The sequence below is a fragment of the Nelumbo lutea genome, chromosome 1, assembly GCF_056320005.1.
Source record: "Nelumbo lutea isolate HS-2025 chromosome 1, American lotus-T2T, whole genome shotgun sequence".
In the NCBI taxonomy this organism is placed as follows: Eukaryota; Viridiplantae; Streptophyta; class Magnoliopsida; order Proteales; family Nelumbonaceae; genus Nelumbo; species Nelumbo lutea.
Genome location: NC_142684.1, coordinates 100,642,490 through 100,669,114, shown reverse-complemented (window position 1 = coordinate 100,669,114; position 26,625 = coordinate 100,642,490). Strand labels below are relative to the sequence as shown.

The 26,625-nt window shown below is 39.0% G+C and overlaps 1 protein-coding gene across 1 annotated transcript; it reads right to left on the bottom strand.

The window, feature by feature from the left end:
* Window positions 1–514: 514 nt before the first annotated feature.
* Window positions 515–25,157, bottom strand: LOC148876426 (Phosphoglycerate mutase family protein). Its single transcript, XM_088966807.1, has 7 exons — window positions 24,850–25,157; window positions 24,481–24,601; window positions 22,974–23,024; window positions 22,783–22,893; window positions 21,271–21,402; window positions 2,790–2,865; window positions 515–923 (listed from the first exon to the last, which is right to left on the bottom strand). Exons 1-7 carry the CDS (start codon window positions 25,086–25,088, stop codon window positions 700–702), a joined length of 954 nt encoding a protein of 317 aa, XP_088822933.1. The 5' UTR covers window positions 25,089–25,157; the 3' UTR covers window positions 515–699.
* Window positions 25,158–26,625: the final 1,468 nt, after the last annotated feature.

Genomic DNA, 26,625 nt, shown 5'->3' with positions numbered 1-26,625 from the left:
AACAAGAAAATTAAACTTTAAATGCATTACAAGAGTACACGAAATCAAGAATATTGGGCAACCTTACATTACAAGAGTACAAGAAATTAAGAATATTGGTCAAATGTTGCCCAATATTCTGAATTTCTTGTACTGTTGTAATGCATCATGGTGCCAACCAACTGGTTGGTGGTTGTAGCGGAGAATTTGGATCGAATCCCGCCTGTACCTGGGTTGGGGATGGGCTACCAAAAAAGCATCTGAAATTTAATGTTCTCAATCATCAATTAACTATATTTATGCTACTCTTATATGCCTTAACATTGGATTTTCATAAGCGTGGAAATAATTTTGCAGACATCAAAAAGATTTTCCTATCAAACTAAAAGAAAATTAGTGAAAAACAGACGCCTAATGACCATGTTAATTGGTGAAAATTCTACTCTTGCGTAACTTTTTCCCAATGTTCAGAAATTTTACCGAATAAAAAGGGTTTTATCTTAAGCCTCCCGAGTTTAATGACATCGTGGGACCATTTGAACTGCTTAAGTGAATGACTTTATAGCTTTGACTAGTTGTGAATAAGTTCATCATTGTTGGTTTCTTAATGGCTGAGTGGCATTTTGGGTGATAAATCTGCACACAAACACAGTGAAAGAGACATTATGTCCGCAGTTTCGGATCAAATCAAATAGAACCCTAGAGTTAGTAGCTTATGAATCATCCTGAATTTTTGTCACCTCCAAAGGCGTTCTGGAGAAACCCTGTTTGGCTAAGATGGCTCACATCACCCCATGATTTTATTAGCCAACCCTCCCTGTCTGACAGGTGAAATACGCTAACAGACGTATTTAGTATCTTCCCTGAAGATGGTCCCTTTGGGACAGCTCTCTTGTAGAATGATCTGATGACACCTCCGTGAGCGACTACGACCACTCTATCTCCTGCGGTAGACAATACCAAATAAGTGGTGTTAATAATAACCATAATTGTTTCCAAACAAACAGCACCAGCAAAGATTTTTATGACTATCCAACTTCCATGGCCATGCATACAGAAAGAAATCATGAAGGGTTGGCAGAATGGTAGAGGTTTATGGTACAAACTTCAATTGTTCTTAAACTAGAAAAGTTATAGATGCAACTCTTCTAATATTGAGTTTGTCTTGCTCTCCCACTGCCACTCCCATGCCTCAACAAAAGAGGTTTTTGTCAGACTGGCAGCCAGCGTATCACTTATGCCAAGCCATTATGAACATGAACCTGAGTTGTCGTTTCATAGGGTGGAATGGCAAAACAGGACTCATGACTTGTTAGCCAACCACATATATAGTTGGTTAAGGCTTTGCTAGGTTCAATTATAAGCAATGGCATGCGCTTATTCAATCATAGTTTGAGGGTAAGTTTAAAGTTTAAACTACAAACATTTTTTTGGACTCTGACAAAGAAAGCAACTCAGAGAAATGAAAAGCAAAACATGGCACTAATTAATTGACATAGGCACCATCTAGTTTAGATAAATTAATGCATTGAAGATTAGTTCCAACATACATCTCTTCCACTTTTGGATTGAAAACTGATCCTAACTTCCTAACAACTCCGGCAGGGATCCATTTCTAACATGGAGTACCTGCCAGAACAATATCACATCATACTGAAACATTCTTTTTTGTACTTGGATGATATTAATATATCTGCCTAATTTAGAACTTTTGGATTCTTTTTTCTTCTTTTTTATCAATAACTGAATTACTTCATTAAAGATTAATAGAAAGAATATACAATACAATCACAAAAGGGAGAGACAAATTCTCTTAACTCTCCACTTGAATTTCCTCTTTTCATTAACATAATTCCACCAATCCACACCCTCCTTTTGCAGTCAGCTTATCACTAACTTTGAATCTCCCTCAATAATCAATTTCCAAACATTCAACTCCTTGGCCCTTATACCTTCCATCGGCCCTCAAAGAATCACCAACACCAAATGGACATGAAAAAACAGGCAAGAATTCTTCCTTCATCATTCCTAAAAACCCCTCCAATGCCTGAAGGACAAGGATTTCCTTCACTACTACCACCAAAATTCAGCTTAGTGAAGCAACCAACCATCAGGAACCAAGACCACCTGATAACAGCAGCATGAGGAGCTGAGTTTGCCGCCTCCTTCCACTTCTTATGCAAGCCATTAGCATTTATATCCTCAAAGGAGTAAGGGTTTCACCCAATGTACCACCCTGATGGTAATAATTTCAAGTAAGGCTTCTCTACTTTGAAAAAACTCTCAAGTTTCTTTCTCCCCAAATTATCCACCAAACTGCAACTCTTGTGCACCTCTGAAATATTCTTCCCTACTTTTACAACCAGCTGAAGAAAGTAGAAGCAAACAAGCTTTGTACATCTGGCAGGGGGGTCACCGTTAGCTTTAAAAAATGCTCCCCAACAACAAACACCAATCTTAGGAGGAATCGGTTTTACTCCAAAACATGTATGCTGGGCAAAACCAACAAATTCCACCTACTCAATCCTCATTTCGCAACCGGCTTATAACTAACTTCAAATCTCCAATTACAGTTGCATTCTTCATGATGTGATAAAAACAAGATATTGTATATTTTTTTATAAGGACAGGGTATTATATATTAGAAGGTAGGAAAATGAAATAGCCATATAGAATCATATGTGATACATGATGGCTCGATTAAAGGATAGTTTGCAGCACTTTCTGATTCATCCAGTGACTTTTGAACAAGTAAATGTTTCTTTTTGCCCAAGAAATCTCTCAAAGAGGCAGCTGTGAAGAAACCATACCTTTATGCTTCCTGCCAATTCTTTCCAAGGTAGATGTGCATCGTTGATGAAGTTGATCAAGACTTTCTCCACCACCCTGAATATTATAAATCAGAGAAAGCCAACTCAAGGATTAGATACGATTCCATTAAGTGTGCCAGGATCTGACTAATACATGTGGAAAATAATCAAGTAGCATATGGTGCCTCAAGGAACAAGTTGCATGGCAGGCAGTTCCTGGATAATTCCATGCATCTTTTTATACTTATAAAACAGTTATTTTTTATATGTTTCTTCTGACAGTTTGGTCCACTCATGGCTTTGCTCTTAATCCAGGGGATGGTTCATTTATAATAGCAGAAACCAAGTGGATCATTGAGGTGTTAGTTCACACCTAAGAGATATAGAGGTTATCTGTAGAACAAAACTTTACTTGTTTATTGAGCTCATAAAAAATACATTCATTAGGGCATAACCCTTTTTGAATAAATGGGACACATCTTTTGTGAAAAGTAGAGGTGTGTTGAATAACTTAGTTTATTTTTCAGTTTAGTGCCACAAGGGAACATTTGTAATTACACCTTTTAATTTCTGTATGGTCGCCCTAGTACAAATATTAAAAAGGCTGGCGCCGCCAGGTGACTTTTTTCCCCTCTCAAATCTTTTTTCTCTTTTCTCTCCTCTCTTCTCCTCCTTCTCTTCTCACTATTCTGGAATCGCACTACCTCTTCACCAAGAAAACAAGGTGCAATTGCATCTAAGATCAAATATTTTGAGCTGGATTCTATGGAAAATTCAGACTTTCTTTTATGCTGCGATCACATAACAACATAAACATTGAGGTTCAATAACTAAATACACAGCAATTGAATCATGAACCGGGACCATAAAGAGCATATTGCGAGTATGAAGTGGAATTAATACAATGGAATCAGGAGAGACGTCTGAATATTGACACAAGGTCAAAACATGTGCGCCAGGCACAACCAACAAAGATGGCTTTGGAATTTAAGAAATGATCAACCTGAGCCCACTCTAGTTGCACCCTTAGTGAAAAAAAAAAAACAAAAAAGAACATTCATTAGAAGTTAGAAGTTAACACTTCTCCCTTTCCAAAGCAACACTTTTGGCCTTGGACTTGGAGGGGCCTCCATTTGAAGATTTTTTGAAACTAAATTTTGATGGAAGTAGTCAAGGCAACCTAGGTCCTTCTGGAATTGGAGGGGCCATAAGAGACAAGGGAATTTAATAGCACTCTATTCAGGACAGGTGGGGAATGGAGACTTGTTGAAAGCTGAGTTGTACGCAGTATTACAAGTTGTCCAGATAGCAAAAGAAATGGATGCGGAGAACCTGGTGATAGAAGGGGACTCCATGGTGGTGGTGGGCTGGGAAAAGAATCCGGAATCAGCAATATGGTGCTATAGAGATGAAATGAAGAAGTTCAAATGGCTAACACAACATATGAATCTGGTTATACAATGGGTGGGGAGGGAAGCTAATGGTTTGGCTGATTCTTTAGCCAAGCAAGGGGTAATGAGGGATCAGTTGTTTCGGGCACAGTTGTAAATATCTTGCTATTTTTTCTTCAAGTGTGAGGCTGCACCTCAATGAAATTTTAACTTTTATATGTATATACCCATGGGGGAGGTGCTTTGGTCTTGTTATAGTTTGGAATTGTCCAATATATATTGCTTTTTAACCTTAACTAAAGCCAGCATGGTCCATGCATAACAGCACAACCCAAGTTCATTTGGGGGCACTAGTTCATTCCTAGGTGACATGCTGACAGGATATCTCTGAAAGAGAGATTTCCAAACTTCTGATCAACGTGGTTGATTTTAGGTAAAGACAATTAACTACTTCAATCATAGTTGTCGGGGCATATAGGTGATTCTAGGTGACATGCTGACAAAGAAAAGAATCTAACTTCCAGGTTAGGTTCTTAGTTTTGTGTATCAATTAGCAAATTCCAAAAAAGAAAGACGCATCCCACCCGAAGGATTTTAGGCCAATAAGCTTGGTTAATAGCTTGTATAAGATCATTGCAAAAGTGTTGTCTTTGAGGCTGAAGAAGGTACTGCCAGATATCATTGCACACTATCAAGGAGCTTTTGTGAGTGGAAGACAAATTACATATCAGATTTTAATTGCTAATGAGAGTGTGGAGAGCTTTAAGAGGGGTAAGAAGAAGGGAGTGGTTTGTAAGTTGGACTTGGAAAAGGCTTATGACTTGGTGGATTGAGAGTTCTTGAGGAAAGTTTTAACTAAATTCGGGTTTGGGGCTAGATGGTGTAAGTGGATCATGGATTGTGTCCGAAATTGTCATTATTCAGTGCTAGTGAATGGGAGAGTGGTAGATTTCTTTCCAGCCAGTAGGGGTATAAGACAAGGAGACCCCCTTTCTCCTTTCTTGTTCATACTAATTGCAAAGGTTTTGGGGAAACTGATTCACAGAGCAGATTCTAGGGGGCTCATTAGAGGCTGGAGGGTTGGGAGGGTGGAAACCCCCCTCACTCACTTACAGTTTGTTGATGACACGATTCTGTTTTGTGAAGGAGGTAATGTGAGGTTTATCAGGAACTTAAAGTTGGTGATACAACTGCTTGAGCAAATGTCCAATTTGAAGGTGAACCTTGGAAAAAGCTATGTAGTGGGGGTGAATTTGGAGGAGGGAGAGATCAGGGAGAGTGCTGAAGTGCTGGGGTGTGAAGTTTCGGGGTGGCCTTTGAACTACTTAGGATTACCATTAGGTGATAATCCCAAGAGAGAGAGTTTCTGGAACCCGATGATGGAAAGGTTTGAAAAAAGATTGGTAGCCTGGAAAAAGAACTACCTCTCTCTTGGTGGGAGAATTACACTAATTAAGGCCACGCTTGCTAATTTACCCATCTTTTTCATGTCAGTGTTTAAAATCCCAATGAAGATTGCTAACAGATTAGAGAAGATAATGAGAGATTTCCTGTGGGAGCCGAGAGAGGAGAAGAGGGATCATAGAGTTAGCTGGGAAATAGTGTGTAGGAGTAAGTCGTGTGGTGGTTTGGGGCTTGGGAGTATTAGGAGAAGGAATATGACTCTGTTAGGGAAGTGGCTGTGGAGGTTTCCTATGGAGAAGGAGAAGCTATGGGCTAGAATAGTGGCAAGTATACATGGGTTAGAGCACAATGGATGGGATGCTGGAATCAGAGCTAGGATCACAAGCAATTCTCCTTGGAAAGCCATTCATGACCTACTACCAGTTTTCTTCCCTAATATCAGGTATGACTTGAATTCCGGTAACTCCATAAAATTTTGGGAACAAACCTGGGCGGGGAGCGTCCCTCTAAAGGATCAGTTTCCGTCTTTGTATGCTCTTTCTGATTTGAAAAATGAGCTGATCTCGTCTTTCACCACCACGTCCTCTTCCACTTCTGGGATTGGGTGGAACTTGGGTCTAAGAAGGGATTTGAGGGACTCAGACTTCGACTGTATTTCGAGCCTTCTTGCACTTCTTGATAACGTTGTCTTAGACCCCACTAGGATGGATTCTAGAATTTGGACACCTACACCCAATGGCATTTTCTCTTGTGCTTTGTTCTTCAAAGTCTTAAGTCAGTCCACCAGTCCTACCTTGTCCCCTTTCCCTGTTGGTGAGGTTTGGTGCAGAGCTATACCTCCTAGGGTTGGTAGTTTTTGTTGGGAAGCCTATCTAGAAAGAATTAACACTGGTGATCTACTCCAAAAGAAGAGACCCAATACTTGCTTGTCACCTCAGTGGTGTGTTTTGTGTAAAGCAGATGGGGAGACTGGTTTTCACCTAATGGTGTCTTGCCACTTCGCGAGGTCATTGTGGGATTGGGCTTTCTCCTTATTTGGATGTAGTTGGAATCCCCCATCAGACATGTAGGGCCTTTTCTCCCCTTCCTTTTTCAAGTGGCGGTTAAAAAGGGGAAGGACAATGTGGAGAGGACTAAGGGCTGCAGTATGTTGGACACTGTGGGAAGAAAGAAACTCCAGGATATTCTCAGAAACTCAGAGAGGAACAACAGATCTGAGGGCTATCATACATTTTAGGGCGGTACAATGGCTGAAATCTTTGGAAATATTCACAGATTACACTTTGGATGACATGTTGAGGAAGTGGGGTGAAATTGCAAATTGCACGCAGACCAAGTCAGTAATGAGTGTGGCTTGGAACCCCCCCCCCCCTAGTGGATTCTTGAAATTAAACTTTGATGGATGTAGTAGGGGAAACCCGGGACAATCGGGGATCGGGGGTGTTTTTAGGGATGAAAATGGGGTCATCTCTGCTATGTTCTCAGGCCCAATTGGAGTGGGTGACTCCCTTAGAGCTGAGATCTGTGCAGTTATGGAAGGAGTCCGGAAAGCTAAGGAATTGAACATCAAGAAACTTATAATTGAAGGGGATTCAAAGGTGGTTATAGGGTGGCTGACTAAATATCAAAATGATTTATGGAAGTATAATAATGAGAAGAGGAAATTCAAGTGGCCGGTGCGGGAGATGGAAGTTAAGACATGGTGGATTAAAAGATCAGCTAATTCCCTAGTTGACGGTTTAGCTAAACATGGGGCAGAAAGGGATTCATTGTTTTGGGCTAAGCTGTAACGTTAGTGTCTTTGTATTTTCTTTTTTCCTTTCTTGAAGCTCTTTGTGACTCTTGGAAGATAAGTGTGTTTGTCTTCCATTTGTAAATTTTCTACTGATGAATTAATGAAAGTGTTATTGATAAAAAAAAAAAAAGAATTGAAAGATAGCAATGATCTTTACTAAGCATCAATGAATTCCATATCAAAACATGATAAAAATATAAAATCATGACATTTGAAGGACATTACTATTTCAAAACTATGAATTTAAATATTAAAAACACAATGCTAGCAATATTATAATAGATATTAATAATTGTAGAAAAGGAAGAAAAAGAGAATTAAGGGACCCTTATTTTTTGCCCTTCACTTCTTTTTTCTCTCTCCTCAAAGCCCTTAGGTCTTTTGTATTTCAAAAATAAAATCCTAAAACAAAACATAAATAATGATAGGATGTATCACCTATCAATATTCATACTAATAAGACACCATGTAGGTGCAGCGGCTGGGTTGCTCCATTGTGACATGACTAGGGTTCAAATCTTGGAAACAGCCTCTTTGTATGTGCAGGGGTAAGGCTATGTACATCTGTCCTTCCCAGACCCCGCATTGGCAAGAGCCTCGTGCAATGAGCAAGACCAAATCACCCCCCACAACGTCCCACAACACATCCCCGTCGTGTATTGGGAACATCTGCCGATGATAATCCCAAAAATGATGATGTTATCATCGGGAGATGTTCCCAATACACGGCGGGGATGTGCTAGGGGATGTGGGGGGACTGATTTGAACTCGCAATGGACTGCCCTTAGAATTCAGGCCTTTTGCTAGGAAGTGGCACTCCAAAAAATCAATACCTTGGAGGTGTACAAAAAGCCAAGGAGAGAATGGAGTTTGTGCAGGCAGGTCAGTGGAGGAGATCCTTGAAGATAGAAGCAAAAAATCTCCTGTTTGAAGAGATGAGAATCAAGGGGAAGGTAAGCCTGAAGGTAAGGGAAGCGAAAAAGGGTACAATATTGCTGGAAGGATTAGAAGTGATCGAGTGGCTAAGAAAGTTCGTAGCTGGAGCCTGTTCAAAAGGTAAGCAGATAAACTGGCAGGACTTTAGTACACTAGAAGGGAGAAGATATGTTGTTGAATGTAAGAGGAATAGAAAGGGGTTCTTCATAGCTTTGGCTGAATTTTTTGGTAAGGGACAAAGGCAACTGGTGTGTCTACCAGCAAGAAAACAGAACCAAGGCTGGGGGGAAGTTGACTGGTTGCTCAAAGAGTTCTTAGCTCAAAGAGTAGCAAATGAGAAAAAAGCCTCCATAAGGGAGGAGAAGGCTTATCTCAGTAACAACAGGGTACGACAATGGCCAGTGGTCATGGCAAAAACAAAAGGCCATTGCAGAATGGTGGGAGGTCTAGAGAGAGAGGAGTGGGATAGTAGGTTTGTGATACAAGCCAAGGAAAAGGTTAATGATTGGAGGAGGGTAGCTGACTTACTGGCAACCAGGTTGAAGTTGAAGAGTGTTTTCATAGTAACCCCCTTCGATAATTGTAAAGCCATCCTAGATCCATTAGAGAATGATTTGGAAATATTAGCTATCAATGTTCAGGCTGAGTTCGGATCATTCACAGTCTTCAAATGGAATCCAACATCCAACTCCAAGGATTTTTTTGTTGAAGATGGTGTGGTGGTGCGTGTAATAGGCTTGCCATTCCATCTATGGAAACAAGAAATAGCAGAGTCTATAGCTGTGTTGTGTGGAGGAATCTTGAAAGGTGCCTTCTGGGGCGATCTCTATTCAGTAGCAATCCTGCTAAGTGGTGTGAAGCCAGAAGAATTTCTACGAAAGGTAGAGGTACGAACAGAGGGGAGCTTTGTCTCTGTGTGGTTAGCTTCCTCCATTGAAGCAGGGCTGTGGAAGGAGGCTCGTTTGGTAGGAGGGGAGGAGGAACAAGAAGCACTACATGGACTTGTGAGATTGGGTAATTCAAATGGGAAGGGGTGTTTCACTAAAAAGGGCCAACAAATTATGGGAAGCCAAAAAGCTTTGGGGCAGTTGGAAGGTCAAACCTGGAGAAAGCAAGAAGAGGTTATGACAAATGGTAGGTCCTTTGCGCAGGTGGTGTTAGGGGAAAAAGACAAAAATCTTCTAGTGTCGAAAGGGAGAAGGCTGAACCAGCAATCTCAGACGGGGAAGGTTGCTGGTTCGACCATTAAAATAGGGGGCATGACTCTTTAAGTGGTCACGTGGGACGAAAAGAAGGGCCCAATCGAGTGGATCCCTTTTATGGTGGGCCGGAGAAGGCTTCTCAAGTAAAGGAGTTGGGCTCCTATAGTCTTGAGCCCAAGGCCCATTATAAGACAGATGAGCCGAGGGACAAGTTAAGTAAGCACGTGACTGGGAGGAGGGATGAGCTGATAGACGAGATAAAGCGTCTATCTTCTTCAACCCCAAACCCTTCCTCTCGACTGAACAGATCAAGCGCAAAAAAGTCTCAAGACTCGCAGTCTCGAGGCTCTCTACAATGGGTCCCTTCCAACCTGGCGAACTGTCTCTCACCAGATAGGCGCAACCCGAGATACCTAAAGCCTAGTGATGAGAACAGAACAAGGCTTGAAGATTGGTTGAGTGAACAAAACAGCAATGACGATTCTGATAAAGACGAAACGCTAAGTCTGGGAAGTTTGTCTCCGAAAAGCAACAATGATCTTCTTGAAACAAAAAGTTTGCATACAGAGTTGTTGTTTTTAGAGGAAGAGACTGAAGAGGCAGGTGGCGGGAAGACTATGAATGGTGAAGAAATGGGTTCTAAAACTGTGAAAACTCCTCCTTTGTCGAGGGAGCTGACCCTGAGTCTAATGAACTACAAGATGTTGGTGGAGAGGGACAAGAATCGGCCATGAGGATGGATGCGGGTATTCCAGTGTCAGAAACATAGAGAAAGGTTTTCCAAGTGGGTAGGTCGTCAGGAAGTGATTCTTTCACCATGTCTACTTCACAACCTTGTCCAAAAAGGGGAAAGGCTTTAAAACCATTTGCCACCTCTCAGCAAGTCATTTCCAGTGATTATAGTCCTACCCCCGTTCTATCAGGTATGGGTGTCAATTCTGTTTTAGGTATTGACTTGTTTGCTATGCCTGTAACAGATATCCCAGCTTCCCATCCAGGAGTTTCTGATGCAAGAGAGAGGGTGATAGTGGAAGGAGGAGAGAGGGTGTTGGAAGGAAGTAGTAAGGGGGAGGCGGATAGAATTTGGGAGTTAATCTGTACAATGGAGGAACAAAATAAAAAGGAAGGACTCGTAGAAAGATGTAGCCAAAATAAGTATGAGAAGGGTAAAATTCTTTCTCAAACATTGGCTGGAAAGGATGGAGAAATTGGGAAGGGGGGAAAAGAGGAACAAATAAGAAAAAAGATCTAAAGTGGAAAGGCTAATTTCAGACATTGAGGGGGATTTAGAATTCAGTGGTAGAGGGGATAGGAGGAAGGGCCTAAAATGAGGAGAATATGGCCTCTTATTGGGTTCATTTGCTATTTTGTATCGATGAAAATTATTAGCTGGAATGTAAGAGGGTTAGGGAGTGCACAGAAGAGAAGGGCAATCAAAGACCTACTCCGAAGGGAAAAACCTGATATTGTGCTGTTACAAGAATCCAAACTGGTGGAATTAGATGGGAGATGGGTTAGGAGTTTTTGGAGGTCTAGAGGTTTAGGTTGGAACTCGTCTCCTTCTTGGGGAGCCTCGGGGGGGATTGTAACATTGTGGAGGGAGCATGTGGTGGAAGTAGTGGAAGAATTGATGGGCAGATTCTCAGTTTCCATTAAGTGCAAGAATGTAGAAAATGGGTGTGTATGGGTCATAACCAATGTTTATGGCCCTAATTCCTATAGAGAGAAGAATGAGATGTGGGAGGAACTATATGCAATCAAGGGGCTACGGGATGGTCCTTGGTGCTTGGGCGGGGATTTTAACGTTATTAGATTCTCTGATGAAACCAGTAATCCCCAACAAGCAATCTCAACAAGCATGAGGAAATTTAATGGTTTTATTGAAGATTGTGAACTGAAGGAAATACCTCTGTTGCAAGCCAGTTACACTTGGTCCAACCTTCAGGAAACCCCTTTGTGCTCGAAGTTGGATAGATTCCTTTTTAACCTTGCCTGGGAGAATAGTTTGGAAAACTTGGTTGCTAGGGCATTACCTAGGGTCACCTCCGATCACTGCCCTATCCAAATAGGAACCGAGTCTTTTCCTATAGGACCCAAACCTTTTAGATTCGAAAATATGTGGCTTACCCATCCAGATTTTGTGAAAAAAGTGAAGGAGTGGTGGGGTGAGGAGGAGAGGGGGGTAAGATGGAAGGGGATCAAGTTCCATAAGAAATTAAAAAGGTTGAGAGCCAAAATAAAAGAATGGAATAGAGATCAGTTTGGTAGAATTGAGGAGCAAAAATTGGGCCTAATCTCTCGAATAGAGAATTTGGATGTAAAGGAGTCTCACAATGGGCTGACAGAGGAGGACAGAGTGTTAGACAATTAAAAAAGGAGTTGGAAGAAGTGTTATTGTGGGAAGAAATCAGTTGGAGACAAAAATCTAGACACAAGTGGATTAAGGAAGGCGATGGGAACACTAGATTCTTCCATGATTTGGCAAATGGGAGAGGAAGAAAGAATTTTGTGACCAAGCTAGAGATAGGAGAGGAGGTGATTACCAACCAGGATGACATAGCCAGAAAATTTGTGGACCACTTCAAATCGATTTATAGAAGGCCTTTGAGTGAGAGAACAATCATGGAAAGGGTGGATTGGCCAAGAATTTATGAAGGAGTGCAAGGTGGCTAGAAAGGGATTTCAAGGAAGAAGAGATTAAGAAAGTTGTCTTTCTAATGGATAGATCCAAGGCTCCGGGTCCAGATGGCTTTACAATGGGTTTTTATCAAGACTGTTGGGAGGTGTTGAAAGAGGATCTAGCTGAAGTCTTTAAGGAATTTGCAGACAATCACACTATAAGCCCTAGAATTAATGCCACTTTTTTGGCCTTTATACCTAAGAAGAATGATGCCAACCACCCAAAAGATTATAGGCCTATTAGTCTGGTGACAAGCATCTATAAAATTCTGGCTAAAGTGCTCTCATTGAGGATCAAAACAGTCCTCCCTACCATCATTAGTGAAACTCAGGGGGCTTTCATTCAAGGGCAACAAATAACAGATCTGATCTTAATTGCGAATGAGTGTGTGGAGGAAATGAAAAGGTCTAGTAGGAAATGATTCATTTGTAAATTGGATCTTGAAAATGCCTATGATTTGGTGGACTGGGAGTTTCTATTGGAGGTTATGCGAAATGGTCGATTTGGGGACAAGTGGTGTAGTTGGATCTTTGGGTGTATCAGTACTTGTCACTACTCTATTCTGGTAAATGGTACGGTGAGGGACTTTTTTCCAGCTTGCAGAGGTGTCAGGCAAGGGGATCCACTTTCACCCTTCCTTTTTACCTTAGTAGCTGATGTGATTAGTAGGATCATTACTAAGGCTGACAGCAAAGATGCCATTAGGGGTTGGAGAATAGGGAGACACCAAGTTCTCGTCACCCACCTTCAGTTTGCAGACAACCTAATGATTTTTTGTGAAGGTCTTAGTGAAAAGGTAGCAAACCTAAAGGAGCTAATAAAAGGATTTGAAAGTGCCTCTAATTTGAGAATAAATCTGGAAAAGAGTTGCATAGCAGGTATAAATTTGGAGGTAGGGGAGGTCGAGGCTATTGCAGAGTGTCTTAAGTATTCCACCTCTACTTGGCCTATGTCATATTTAGGGCTTCCTTTAGGGGAAAATCCTAGGGAGAGTAGATTTTGGACCCCAGTGTTAGAAAAGTTTGAGAAGAGATTAGTCTCATGGAAGAGGAACTATATCTCTTTAGGAGGAAGAATTACCCTAATAAGAGCTACCTTGGCTAACTTACCTTCCTATTATTTATCTGTCTTTAGGATACCAATTAGGGAAGCTAGGAAGCTGGAGAAGTTGATGAGAGACTTCTTATGGGAGCCGGGACAAGAGAGAAAGGATCACTTGGTTAATTGGGAAATTGTGTGCAGAAGTAAAGAAGAGGGGGGTTTGGGAATTGGGAGGGTAACTAGAAAGAATCAAGCTCTATTAGGGAAATGGTTGTGGAGATGGCCTTTGGAAAGAGAGAGATTGTGGCATGAGGTGGTGGGAAGCATTCATGGGAGGTCAGAGAATGGATGGGATGCTGGTGTATCGAGGCAAGCTTACCTAGCAGCACCTTGGAAAGTTATTCACAACACCTTTCCTCAATTCCTCAATTTTATCAGGTATGAAGTTTGTTCTGGCAACTCTATCATTTTTTGGGAGGATATTTGGGTAGGAGACTCACCGTTAAAGGATTTGTTCCCTTTGCTTTTTTCTATTTCTTTGTACAAAAAAGAGGTGGTCTCAAAATTTGTCTCACCTTTGGGAACACCCTTAGATCCTACTTGGGATTTTGGGTTTTGTAGAGGACTTAGGGATGCTGAAATTGAGTCTCTTTCTTTGTTGCTTGGGTGTCTTAATCAGGTTTGTTTGGATCCCTCCAAGCCAGATAAGAGGGTTTGGACTCCTATATCCAATGGAACCTTCACTTGTGCTTCTTTTTTCAAGTCCATCTCTCAACTTCCTACTCACCAACCCTTTCCGTCAAAAGAAATTTGGTGTAGGCCAGTTCCCCCAAAAATTATGGCTTTTTGTTGGGAAGTTTTCCATGGGAAAGTAAACACTTTAGACAACCTACAAAAGAGAAGACCTTTTCTCTGTATTTCTCCTAATTGGTGTATCCTCTGTAGAGCTCATGGGGAGGATTGTTACCATCTATTAGTATCTTGTCCCTTTTCCGTAGACCTTTGGGCTTGGCTACTTTCGTTGTTTGGGGGTAGTTGAAGTCTACCAGCAGAAGTTCACATGCTCTTCAACCATTCTACCTTTTATTGGCCTACAAAAATAGGGAGAATTATGTAGAGATGTGCTCGTGCTGCCTTGACTTGGACTCTTTGGGAAGAAAGGAATCTCAAAATTTTTCAAGATAAGGAAAAGAACAGCCAAGATTTGAAAGACTGTGTGTTAAACAGGGCAATACATTGGTTGAAGACCTTGGAAATCTTTCATCAATTCTCCTTTAATGACATTTGGAGAAATTGGTCAGCAGTAGCAAAGTGTTCATCTTTAAAGGCCAAATCAATTACAAGCTGGTCTCCTCCACCCGAAGACTCAATTAAGTTGAACTTTGATGGAAGCAGCATGAGTAATCCAGGATTATCCGGAGTGGGGGGTGCTTTGAGAAATGAGAAGGGAGAGATTTTGTTGCTCTACTCAGGTCCTTTGGGAATTGGGAATTCAATCAGGGTAGAACTTTTAGCTGTTGTACAAAGGGTCCAATTTGCAAAGTGGTGGTGGGTTGGTTGAAAAATTCTGAAGAGGCTATGTGGCGATACAAGAATAAAATGAAGAAATTTAGTTGATTGACAAGGAATATGTTGGTCACTGTACAGTGGGTGGGGAGATCAGCAAATACTTTGTCAGATGTGTTAGCTAAGCAAGGGGTAAATAGGGAAGAATAATTTTGGACTCAGTTGTGATTCTTGTTTTTCTTTCCTAGTTTACTTGTAAGTTTCAAGGAGGGGCTGCAGCTCGCGCCTCTCGTTGGGATGATGTATGAACTCACTCTAATTTGCTTCTGAATCAATAAACTTATTATTATTCATCAAAAAAAATGGGCTGCCCTTATTTTAGGTTAGGTGCTCCTCATTGAAGCAACACCTAGGTCGGTGTCTTAGTGAAGCTTTAACAACTATTCCCTCAATGTACCTATCAAATAAATAAATAGAATGGCCTTGATGGTACCAAATGTATCATGTGAAAGAAATGAGAGCAGAGAAACAAGAAAGAGCATGTAAAAATCTTTAGTACTTTTAACAGTTAAAACATTTATGTTTCTATGGTGCAAATTGTATATTGTTTTCTTATTGAGACCATTATCTAGAAGAGAAAGTGAAGAAAAGAGAGAAGGAAGAGGAGAAAAGAGAGATCTGTGAGCAAAACTCAGTGCTGGCAGCACCAGCTTTTTTGGTATTTATATTAGGGCGACCATAACATAATATAAAAGAAGGGGACTTACAATAGTACCCCTGCAATACTAAACAGAAATAAAACAAAAGACGAACAGCCTTTTAACACTCCTTGTCTCCCCCTCAAGTTGGGACATAGATGTCAATCATGCCCAACTTGTCACATAGATCATTATGCCACAAATGATGTAACCCTTTTGTGAAGAAGTCCACAATTTGATCTTCAGACCTGACATAGGGGGTGCACACTTTCCCTTTGACAACATTTTCTCTGATAAAATGCTTGTCTACCTCAATGTGCTTGGTTCTATCATGCAATACTGGGTTAGCATCAATGTTTATGGTTGCCTTGTTATCATAATATAAAGTCATAGGTCCATTAACTGTAAATCTCAATTCACTCAACAATTTTTTTAGCCACACTATTTCAGCCACTCCATGAGATATTGCTCTATATTCAGCTTCAACACTAGACCTACCCACCACATTCTGCCTTTTGCTTCTCCATGTGACTAGGTTTCCTCCCACAAGGATACAGTAGCCGTTGGTAGACTTCCTATCATCCAGTAATCTTGCCCAATCAGCATCAGTATACACTTCAACCTTCAAATGCTCGTGCTTTTGGAACAATAAACCTACACCTGGGAATTTCTTAAGATACTTGAGAATTCTTTCAGCTGCTTCAAGGTGGGTGGTCTTGGGGGCAGGCATGAATTTATCAAGAACACCCACTGCGTAAACAATGTTTGACCGAGTCATGGAGAGATATAGCAGTCTTCCTACAAGCCTCTAAAATTGCTTCACATCTTCGATGAATTCACCTTGACAATCACTTAATTTGTGATTAAGATCAAGAGGGGAATCAACAGGTTTCACTCCCAATTTTCCTATATCCTATAACAAATCTAAGACATACTTTCTTTACGAAATGAAGATACCCTTTTGTGAGTGAGCAACTTCGATTCCAAGGAAATATCTCAAAGGACCTAGATCTTTCACCTCAATCTGAATAGCAAAGAATCCCTTCAACTTTTGAATTTCATTTTTCCAATCACTAGTGATAACTATATCATCAACATACACTATTAGGGCTGTAATTTTCCCTTCCCCTCTTTTCACAAACAATGCATGATCAGATTGACATTGCTTATAGCCTTTTTGTTGTACAGCTACCTGGAATTTGTTGAACCAAGCTCTTGATGATCGTTTCAGGCCATATAATGACTTCTTTAACCTGCATACCTTTTGTTCATTACCTTGAACCCGAAAACCGGGGGGTTGTACCATGTACACTTCTTCAAGATCATCATTTAGAAATGCATTCTTGATATCCAATTGGTGAAGGTCCCAATCGAAGTTAGCATCTAAAGAGAAAAGAACCCTAATGGAATTCATCTTAGCAACAGGTGCAAAAGTTTCTACATAATCCACCCCATACACTTAAGTGAACCCTTTTGCCACTAAACGAGCTTTATACCACTCCACTGTGCCATCAGCCCTATGTTTTACTGTAAATATCCATTTACGTCCAACTGGTTCCTTCCCCTCAAGAAGATCCACCAATTCCCATATACCATTTTTATGTAATGCATTAATTCTTCCTTCATTGTATCTGTCCATTTAGGTACCAAGAGAGCTTCTGCCACATTCTTAAGAGTAAGAATAGGGACACTGTCAATGGAAGAGAGGAATGCCCAAAAAGAAGGTGAAATGTTTTCTTAGGAAACAAAATGGGAAATGGGGTGCTTAGTGGTGTAAAACCTAACACCCTTCCAGTGAGCAATAGGAAGGTCAAGATCATCAGCACTGGAGGTATCAATAGCAATAGGGTTAGAAATGTCAATGGGAACTAAGGTACTTGGCTGGGTAGGATCCATCCCTAGAGAATTTATTGGCTTTGGTGATACAGATTCTAGATGCTCCACAACTCTTGAACTTGGTTGGCCTTTGTGACAGTGACAGAAAACACGGAAGGGAGGAGGATCAGGAAGAGGAGGAAGCTGAATCTGAGGCAAAAGAGGAAGCTGAACCTGCTTTTTCTCATGCCTACACTCCCCATGGGGAGAAACAATAAAGAAATGTTCACTCTCAAAAAAAGGAACATCCATAGAAACATGATATATTTGAGAGACGGGATCAAAGCACCGATACCCCTTTTGAGAGTTGTAAGGTACTCTAAGAAGATGCAAGGAATAGCACAATGATCCAATTTCCCACAAGTGAGTGACAAGTTTTGGACAAAATAATTACAACCAAACACAGAGAAAGGAATAGACAAAAAAGGAGCCTTGGGAAACAGAAGTTGATGTGGGGCTTTGTACTCTAACCATTGAGAGGGCATGTGATTAATGAGATAAGCAGCACAAATGATAGCTTCAAGCTAAAAATGTTTGGGGACAATCATATGAATCAATAATCCCCAAGCCACTTCAAGAAGGTGACAGTTCTTTCTTTCATCTACAACATTTTGATGTGGTGTTCAGGCACAGGAGCTATGGTGGAGTGATCCACGTGAAACAAAGAACTCTGTGAGATTATTATGAAAATATTCTTTGGCATTATCGGATTAGAAGATTTGGATTTCGATTTGAAATTAGGTGAAGATCATTCTTTGGAAATCTTGGATAATTTTTGGTACTTCATCCCTAGTTCGCATGGGATACACCCCTGGAGTAGTCACCAATAAAGGTAATAAAATACTTGTAGCCACTTTCAGATGATAAAGTAATTGGGCCCCAAACATCAGAATAAACAATATGAAAAGGAAATTTAGATTTATTATTCCTTGAAGAAAAATGAGTTCTACAATGTTTACTCAACTGACAAGTTTGACATATCAATTTTGACATTGGCATTGACTTAAACAACTCTAGAAACACAATCTTTAAGGAATCAAATGATAAATGACCAAGACAACTGTGCCATAAATAGGCCTGACTCTTGAACTTTGTGACTGCAAGACCAGCCTTATTCTCCAACAAGTAGACACCATCCACCATACGTCATTTACCAATCATCTTCCTCGAGGCCAAATCCTGAATCACATAATAAGGGAAGAGGGTTACTAAACAGTTTAATGAATTGGTGATACTACTAACAAAAAACAAATTAATAGGGAATTACGGAACATGTAAAACACTAGAAATGGTAGAACCAAAAGGAAAAGAAATAGTTCCTTGACCAGGTATGGTAGAGAATGAACAATCAGCCAGTCTCACTTTGTCTCTTCCAAAGAGAAGATGATAGGTCTGAAAGTAAGTAGACTTACCAGTCATATATTTTGACGCTCCAGAATCAATTATCCAAGGAGAGTCAAAGGAATGAGACGATACATGGAGAGATGTGGTAGAATTACCTGATGTAGACACATATAAAGTTGATGGAGGAGGAGCATCCATCTGACGAATTGTCATACCATAAAGTTCTAAATGGTCACAAAAGGAATTAATGATATCCTCCCTAGGGTCAGAACTAGAGGTGTATGTTTGAGTTGTAGTAGTAGTTGAGGGTTGGTTCTCCTGAGTAACCATGTTTACTATAGTGAGCTTTCTTGAACCTTGTTTCCCTAACTTTTTATTCAGATCTGAACCTTGTTTTTTACTTAATTCCTAAGCCCATTTTGGCTTTCCATGAAGGTCCCAGCATGTGTCATCCACCCTTTTTTGAGAGTCTCCCTTCTTAAAGGGATTTCCCCCACCTATATCAACACTTACTTTCATTGATGTCCCACCTGTAACAACACATGATGGGACAGCACACTATTACCCATGATACATTTCTCTCAAACCTAATTTCTTCTTCTCTTCCTAATCTGGTTTCTTATTTTCCTTTCCTGGATTCATCACAACATAATCGAAATATCAAAGATCTGATCTCCAAGTAAAAGGGTCCATCAAAGAGGGTTATGGAATGCTCAAGCTTCAGACCTTTTCTAGTTTCTGCTTGTCATCCTTATACAATGACCAGTTTTTTTATGTGCTTTCTAGTTTTATTAGATGTCTTCAAAAGGCATTTGGCTGAGTGTCATGGTGAAGCAAGTATTTTATACTGTAAATTGTTAAAGATAATTAGTAAATAAACAATCCCTTGCCATCTCTCTTGTTAAGGACCACTACCCAATGTTGGTCCTAGCTATATGGGGCATTGAGAGGGGTGGACTAGATACTTGCATCTGTCTTATCATATAAAAAAATATTTTATTGTCATGTGGGGATTGTGGAAGGAAAGGAATACAACAATCTTTGGTAAAATGCATCAAGATCCATTCATGGGAGATGCCAAGATATTAGGTTGCTAATAAGAGACTGGGCATCCAAAAGCTATCAAACAATTACATACTTCCATATATGGTCTCCAAAATACCTGAGACTGAGAAGCCATTTGAGAATATTCTCCAATCGCTATGATTTCTAGTCATGGCAGATCCAGGAAGTCAACTCATAATTTTTGAGTTATCGAGATGAGAAGTTGAAGAAAGAATCTACATAACAAAGTTTTGTAGTTTTCAATGACAACTAGACCTTGAAGTTCTTCTATTAATTTATAGTCTTTAATTATGAATGGTAGAAGGACTAGCAATCTTTTGGCAGTTTTCGATTTATTTTATATTGCTGCCTTTTGTATATGTTGAATCCTAGCTTCGTAAGGAGTGGATTTCAAGTTATTCTTGAAGTTAGTCCATTTCTTGGTTGCTGCATATCTATGGATTAAGTAGGAGTCCCAACCAGAGAACTTGGGTGGTTTCTATTGCAGATATCAATTTTCTCTGTTAGCCACTATTCTTGCATTCTTGGACTGCTGTAGTAACATGAATGATGAACGAGAATGATATTTGCTGTTATCATAGGTTTGATTTTCTCCTGTGTTACATTTCTATAGTTACTACAGGACTAGGATGCATGTGTAGAACTAACTTCGATCAGAATTGAGAAGGCATATAGTGAGATACTAATGTTATACTTTATTTCATATCTGTTTTTGTAAAGTGTGATTCACAAATAGTAAAGGCTTTATTGTCCTCCCTCTTGTAAATCATCCACATTTTAATACAGTTAGGTCCATATCCAATCCCCTCCTCCCAAGACCCTGGATAGCCAAGACCAACATTAGGTAGTGGCCCATTTTGGCCCAATATGATGAAAAGAAAATTTTTCAATATTTTTAAAAACTGTTGACCATAAGTGGAGTAGCACATTTCTAGAGCTCTACCACAGAATATATCACCATTCAATGAGAAATTTGATTACAATTTCAGGTCTCAAACTAAGTTGGTTGAATTCACATCTGAATGGGATGATTATAAAGTAATTAATTGACAACTAGAAGTAAAGTCTTTGTAAACTATTAAGGAGAATGTTTATACTACTGTATCCATATTTTATAATAATAATTCAGGCTAAATGGATTAATTTTGTTATGCATCATCTGATTCATTTTCCAAGTAGAAATGCTGCATAGGTAATTGGAACATACCCCAAGTCATTTACTTGTGCAACTATTTGAATAACTGAAAGATTAATGATATAATTTATTTTTTTGAGGATAAGGTAAAGTAATTCATTAATATCAAAAGCCAAAATACAAATAAGCCTCTGTACAATGAGAAACTGTACAGCAGGAAAACGGATATCCACATATTTCCAGTCCTCCAAAAAAATAAAAAAAAAAAAGACTATAAATTCCTTACAAATAGGAAGTCTGAATCAAAAAAGGAAGACATATGCCTATTTTTGAATAGGTGATTAACTGCCAACCAGGAGTGTATAAATTAGAATAAGAAGATCACAAAAGATAAAAAAAAAAAACTTACTGGTATTTCTTGATTGGTTTTGTGAGATATAAATGCTTGAAAAGCCTTAGGTTTTAACTTGGCAGCTTCATGGTATACTACACCTTGAAGATTCCCAAGATGTCGTTCCCTCAGTCCTGGGTCTTGTATGACCTATCATGAATAAAATTTTGAATGAAACAAAAAATGTAACATATTGCAGGTAATAAAATATTCAAATTGATCCATTTTTCACTACTCCAAGGAAAAAACTCAATGCAGCCATAGAAGAAATAAATTCCAAGGTCAGCACATTATTCTTGAAGCAACTTTCTAAACCAACAGATTCTTCCTAAAGTAACTCTAGTTCTATCTTCATCCAACCTAGATATACATGTTCCTTTGACATCCATATATTCAATTTATGGTAAACAAGAACATTTCATCAATGCAAAAAAAAGGAAAAAGAAATTACAACAAAAGGTAGGCAAGCAACTAAATTCCCAAAAACCGAAGAACACACAAGTATGTCTTAATGACAACAGGAATCCAACTAACCATCATGAACAACAATATCAAGAGAGAGATTTAGTCATTTTTTTCCAGATTTCACTCTCTCTATTGTCCATAGGTTCACTCTTTTAGTTTTAGTCCATAATAGCAGGAATCATAGAATGCAAGAAACAACAAGAAGGATTTCCATCTTTTGCAGGGAAGGTTCTCTTGAAACAAAACAAAAGAACGTGGGGATTTTTCTTTGAAAAGCCTAAAGCCTCATATCATACCAGATTGTCTGGTTTGATTAAAAAGTTACTTTTGAATCAAATGTCATCCTTCCAAAAATTGGATAATGCAGAAGTGCACCCATATAATAGCAGTATCAAATTCAACGTAAATTTGAGAAAGCAAATGTGTGGATAAGAAAGGATATAATGTATAGAACTACAGCCTGCTTTTCTTATTAAAAGGAATTCTTATTATCCACCATAAACCAATAAAAAGAAGCCTGCATGTAAATAAAAAAAAATAAAAAATAAAAACTCTATACTAAAAGATGTGTATAGAATATTTAATTAAAACCCTGAATTACATAGTCATTGTTGCAGATATCAGACAATTCAATCAACTGTCCAATTAAATGGGTGAAATAAGCTGACCTACTTTATTTAAAAAAAATAATAATAATAACAATAACAACAGCAGATTTGCAAAGCCCTCTCAGTTGCCACAAATTAAAAGAAAAAACAACAAAAAAAGGAAAAGAGTCAAAATTGCAATTGATTGATTTTTGGTCTTTCCAGCAATAAATGAAAATAAGTGAATGCATATAGAGTAGGAATGAATAGATTATGAATATCAATTACTAAGAAAGAAAAACATATGTAAAATCTAGCTTAAGAAAATGCAGTCCATCAAGATGATTCCAGATATTTATACCTCTTTACTTCTGCAATGAAAATTGGCATCAACATGCATTCAGCTGGTATAACTTTGAATTTGTATCAGTAATAACACATGAATGCTGGCTTGAGAAAGCGTCTTAATGATTCATACCTCGACAGAACCACATTTGCCTGCTATAATTTGTGCAGTTTCAAGTGCTCGCTTCAAATCAGAGGAATAAATAGCAGAAATTTTATATTCCTTAGACAGTCGATCAGCAACCTTCAATGTAAGCAGCGCATGTCAAGATTCAACAGGGAAAAAAGTATATTTGTAGAAAATAAGTAAGAGATATAACTTACTGCAGCTGCTTGCTGTCTCCCAACCTCATTTAATTCAACGTCCAGGTGTCCCTAATAAATAAATAAATAAATCACTGTGAGATTGAGGCACAACTGTAAAAAGGAACATGAGATACAAAATGCAAGATGGAGAATATACTAAGTATAGCATGGTTGTGATGTATCCTTTATGAGGGTTATAGTCTTAAAAGAGTATGTAGTGATGCACAGTGTGAATTGGGAAAAAAAGGAATTGTAAATGCAAATTTATATTAATAATGTAAATTGCCCACTGTCATAAGGATTGTATTTCATTTAATTTGAGGCATGCCTTTACCTAATACTGAAAATGGTGGGTATTATTATAGGATTAATGGGAAATATAATGAGTTAAGTTTGGACTTTGGATTAGTTAATAAAAATGTGATCCTAGGATTATATGAGGCAAATATTTTTTTTTTTATAGATTTATTTCAAGAATGGCATCTAAAATAATGTGATATGTTGGATATTGACAACTTAATCGCAAGGTGCCAACCAGTGGTGGAGCCAGGAATTTTCTTTTGGGGGGACCAAGTTGAACAAGAAAATGAGATAGGGAGTAGATGAGGTAGGATTTGGAGAGAAATTGGGTAGAAAGGTTTGGATCTATTACAGATTTTTTAAGAAAAAAATAAAGAATATTTTTTTTTAATTTTAAGAATTCAAGGAGATGCTTAACATTTTAGTGGGACATTGAAGTATTTATTTATTTATTTATTTATTTATTTTTGGGGGGGGGGGGGGGGGAATATACTTGGCTCCGCCCCTGGTGCCAACCGACTGGTTGGTAAGGTCTCCTGCTGGTTGTAGTGGAGACTTGGGATTGAATCCCACCAGCACCTGGGTTGGGGAGGTTTATGGGTTTGAGGGATGGGCTACCCCCCGTTGTGTAGCCCCATGGGAAAAAAACAACTTGATCTGCACAAAAATGCCACGACAACAGTTCATGCCATTTCCAGATAAAAAAGGTGCCAACCATCATAAGTCAATCAACCTTAGCATAACTTTATGTTAATCCGCTTGGAAAGTTAACAAAACTGAGAAAAGATCAAACCCACATTCTTCCATATCGAGGTGAACTAACGGCTTCTATATCAGATTGCACCCATTCAAGTGATGATAAAGGCTTGTTTTTCTATTCACAGCTATATCATTTCGGCAATAGTTCTTAATGAACACATGATACAACGAAGTAGACCTAAATTGTTTTTTTGGAAACTACGTAACTACGTAACTAAGTAAATAACACTCTTGGAGTGCAGGAGACATTGAGAATATTAATTTCCCATTCAAATAAGTTAAAAGAGAAACACATAATCACGGAATTACCTTCTCAAGAAAATGTGATGCATAAGGCAGTTATGCAGTTATTTTGGGGGTAAAAGATGCATAACCAAAATCAATTTATGTGCGTTTAAAGCATAAGAGGCAACCGATACGTGTGCCAAGGTTAACAGATGATACACATCAAATGGAAAAAGGAAACCTGAATTCTTCCATCAGCATTCCACATAGTCTCCCCGTGCCGCACCACGATAATTTCGGCATAATCAGGAGGAACAGTACCGAATCCAGAGCCCCCGTTGCAATCAGATTGCAGAGACAAGCTTATCATTGAGTCATACAAATGTGTCATTTGGATTTAAATACAATAACAAGATACAGAGCTAAAGTTCCTGATTCTAGAAAAAAGAAAGGAAAACCAAACCGAAGTTACATCAAAGATACTGAACAACGATACCTAATATGAAGAAGAAAACCTTATTAGAGCGGAAAATAAAGATCTAAACCCTAATTTAAGAACAACCTCTCAAGATAACTCGATGGAATTGAAGAAGAAAGATTGGCAGCGAACCTAGAATTTGAATTTTCAACGGTGGAATCGGCCATTTTGAAGAGGTGGGTCGGGCGGTGGAAGGCGAGAAAGTCCCGTTCTACTCCTCCACTTTCACCTGCGATTTCCTTGTTCTTCCCGAGCGAGAAGCTGTTTGATGAGCAGTAAGCACTTGAGCACCAAACCACCTTGAAGCGGAGGCGGGACGGCTTACGGAGACAAATCAGAGGAATATTAGCGGGTATTGCATTTGCAATCATAAGTCCCACGTTGTTAAGAGGAAGAGCGCAGCGCACCCAATCGCTTTTAGAGTTTTAGTTTTAGGCTCGAACTCGAAGCCTTCTCTTTTATAACAGGAGCCAATTCATGGGCCGGACCGAACCTGAAGCCCAGCCCATGAACAATCTGCCCAATTACAACATCGGGCCCATTCGACCAATAAGAGGCAATGGAGGGGTTCGACTATGATACCGAAAAACCTTGTAAACAATGAATCAGTATCATAAAAGTGGTTAAATCAATCAGGTGGTATTCATCAAAATTCATGGGGTTTTTAATTGGTCAAAACTCTTCTTCTATTTTTCCAATAAAATAAAGAATAAATCTATGGTGCCGGAAAAAAATGATACTAGGAGAGCTTTGATCAATCAAAATCCCATGTGTCACATTTGATTAGGGGTGGATTCGAGCTGAATCGAGTTGAGCCAAATATTTGAGTATTCAAGCTCATTTCGGTAGAAAAATGCAAGGTTTGAGCCCGGGTACGAACTTGATTCGAATTGAAAATGCAAGCTCAAGTTCGGCTCAATTGCATAATTCATATGTTCGAGCTCGATATAAACCAAATGGACCCTTAGTGTATTAACCAATGAATTTCGATTCCGATTTCAACTATAAACCAAATGGACCCTTAGTGTATTAACCAATGAATCATAATAAATTGGAATGGGAATGGTCCATTCCCATAGTCTGTTTTGGTTCATAGAATAATGGGAATGAGAATTGGAAACATCAGGAATGAGATTCTATTTCCAAGAGAGGGGCAAGGAATGGCCATTCCTTCAAATGGGGGAATGCTATTCCAGTAGGAATGGGAATAAAATTCCAATTCCACCCAACCAAACAGTTTTAATTGAAATAGCCCATTCCGATTCCGATTCCAATTCTAAACCCCTATTCCTATGAACCAAATGGAAAAAAAAAAAAAAGAACTTGAACTACAAAAATGAAAGGAAATTTGAACTTCACAAAATTCATTGACAATTAAAAGGATCATACAAAAGGTGCATATTTCTGGGGGATAATCTCTTTAGGTGGGACCTGGTGGATCCTTTCTCTAAAAATAAGACAAATGACAAACTATGGGGCCTTATACCCATATCCTAGCCTTGTAGATCATAACCGAGATGCTTGAAAAAACTAAGAAGATAGAGAAATATGGTAGTACTAATTCATTGGCTCCTATTTCTAGAAAGTATGAAAATGAAAAATCTATCTATATAATTAAAGCATTGGGACGGTGTACGATAGCATTGGGAGGTTGATACTTATATGTTTTTTGTTCTCTAAATTATTGACACTTGTCCCTCTCTCTTCTCTTCTTTATTCTCTCTTTTCTCCCACTTCTCTTTGTTTGGAAAATTACAAGAATGCCACATATAAGAAAAATTTCACTATATAATTGTCTTTATAATATTCAAAAATTATAGCAATGTCACATATAAGACAAATCTCCTTATATAATTGACTCAATAGCATTCAAAAATTACAGTAGTGCCACATACAATTATTTACGAT

Bases quoted from the DNA above. Each gene is read 5' to 3' on its own strand.
- LOC148876426 (XM_088966807.1), bottom strand. From the start codon at position 25,088: ATGATTGCAAATGCAATACCCGCTAATATTCCTCTGATTTGTCTCCGT. The intron at 22,894-22,973 runs GTAAGTTATATC...CTTACATTGAAG, and splicing joins GGAGACAGCAAGCAGCTGCA to GTTGCTGATCGACTGTCTAA. The intron at 924-2,789 runs GTATGGTTTCTT...TGTCTACCGCAG, and splicing joins AATTGGCAGGAAGCATAAAG to GAGATAGAGTGGTCGTAGTC.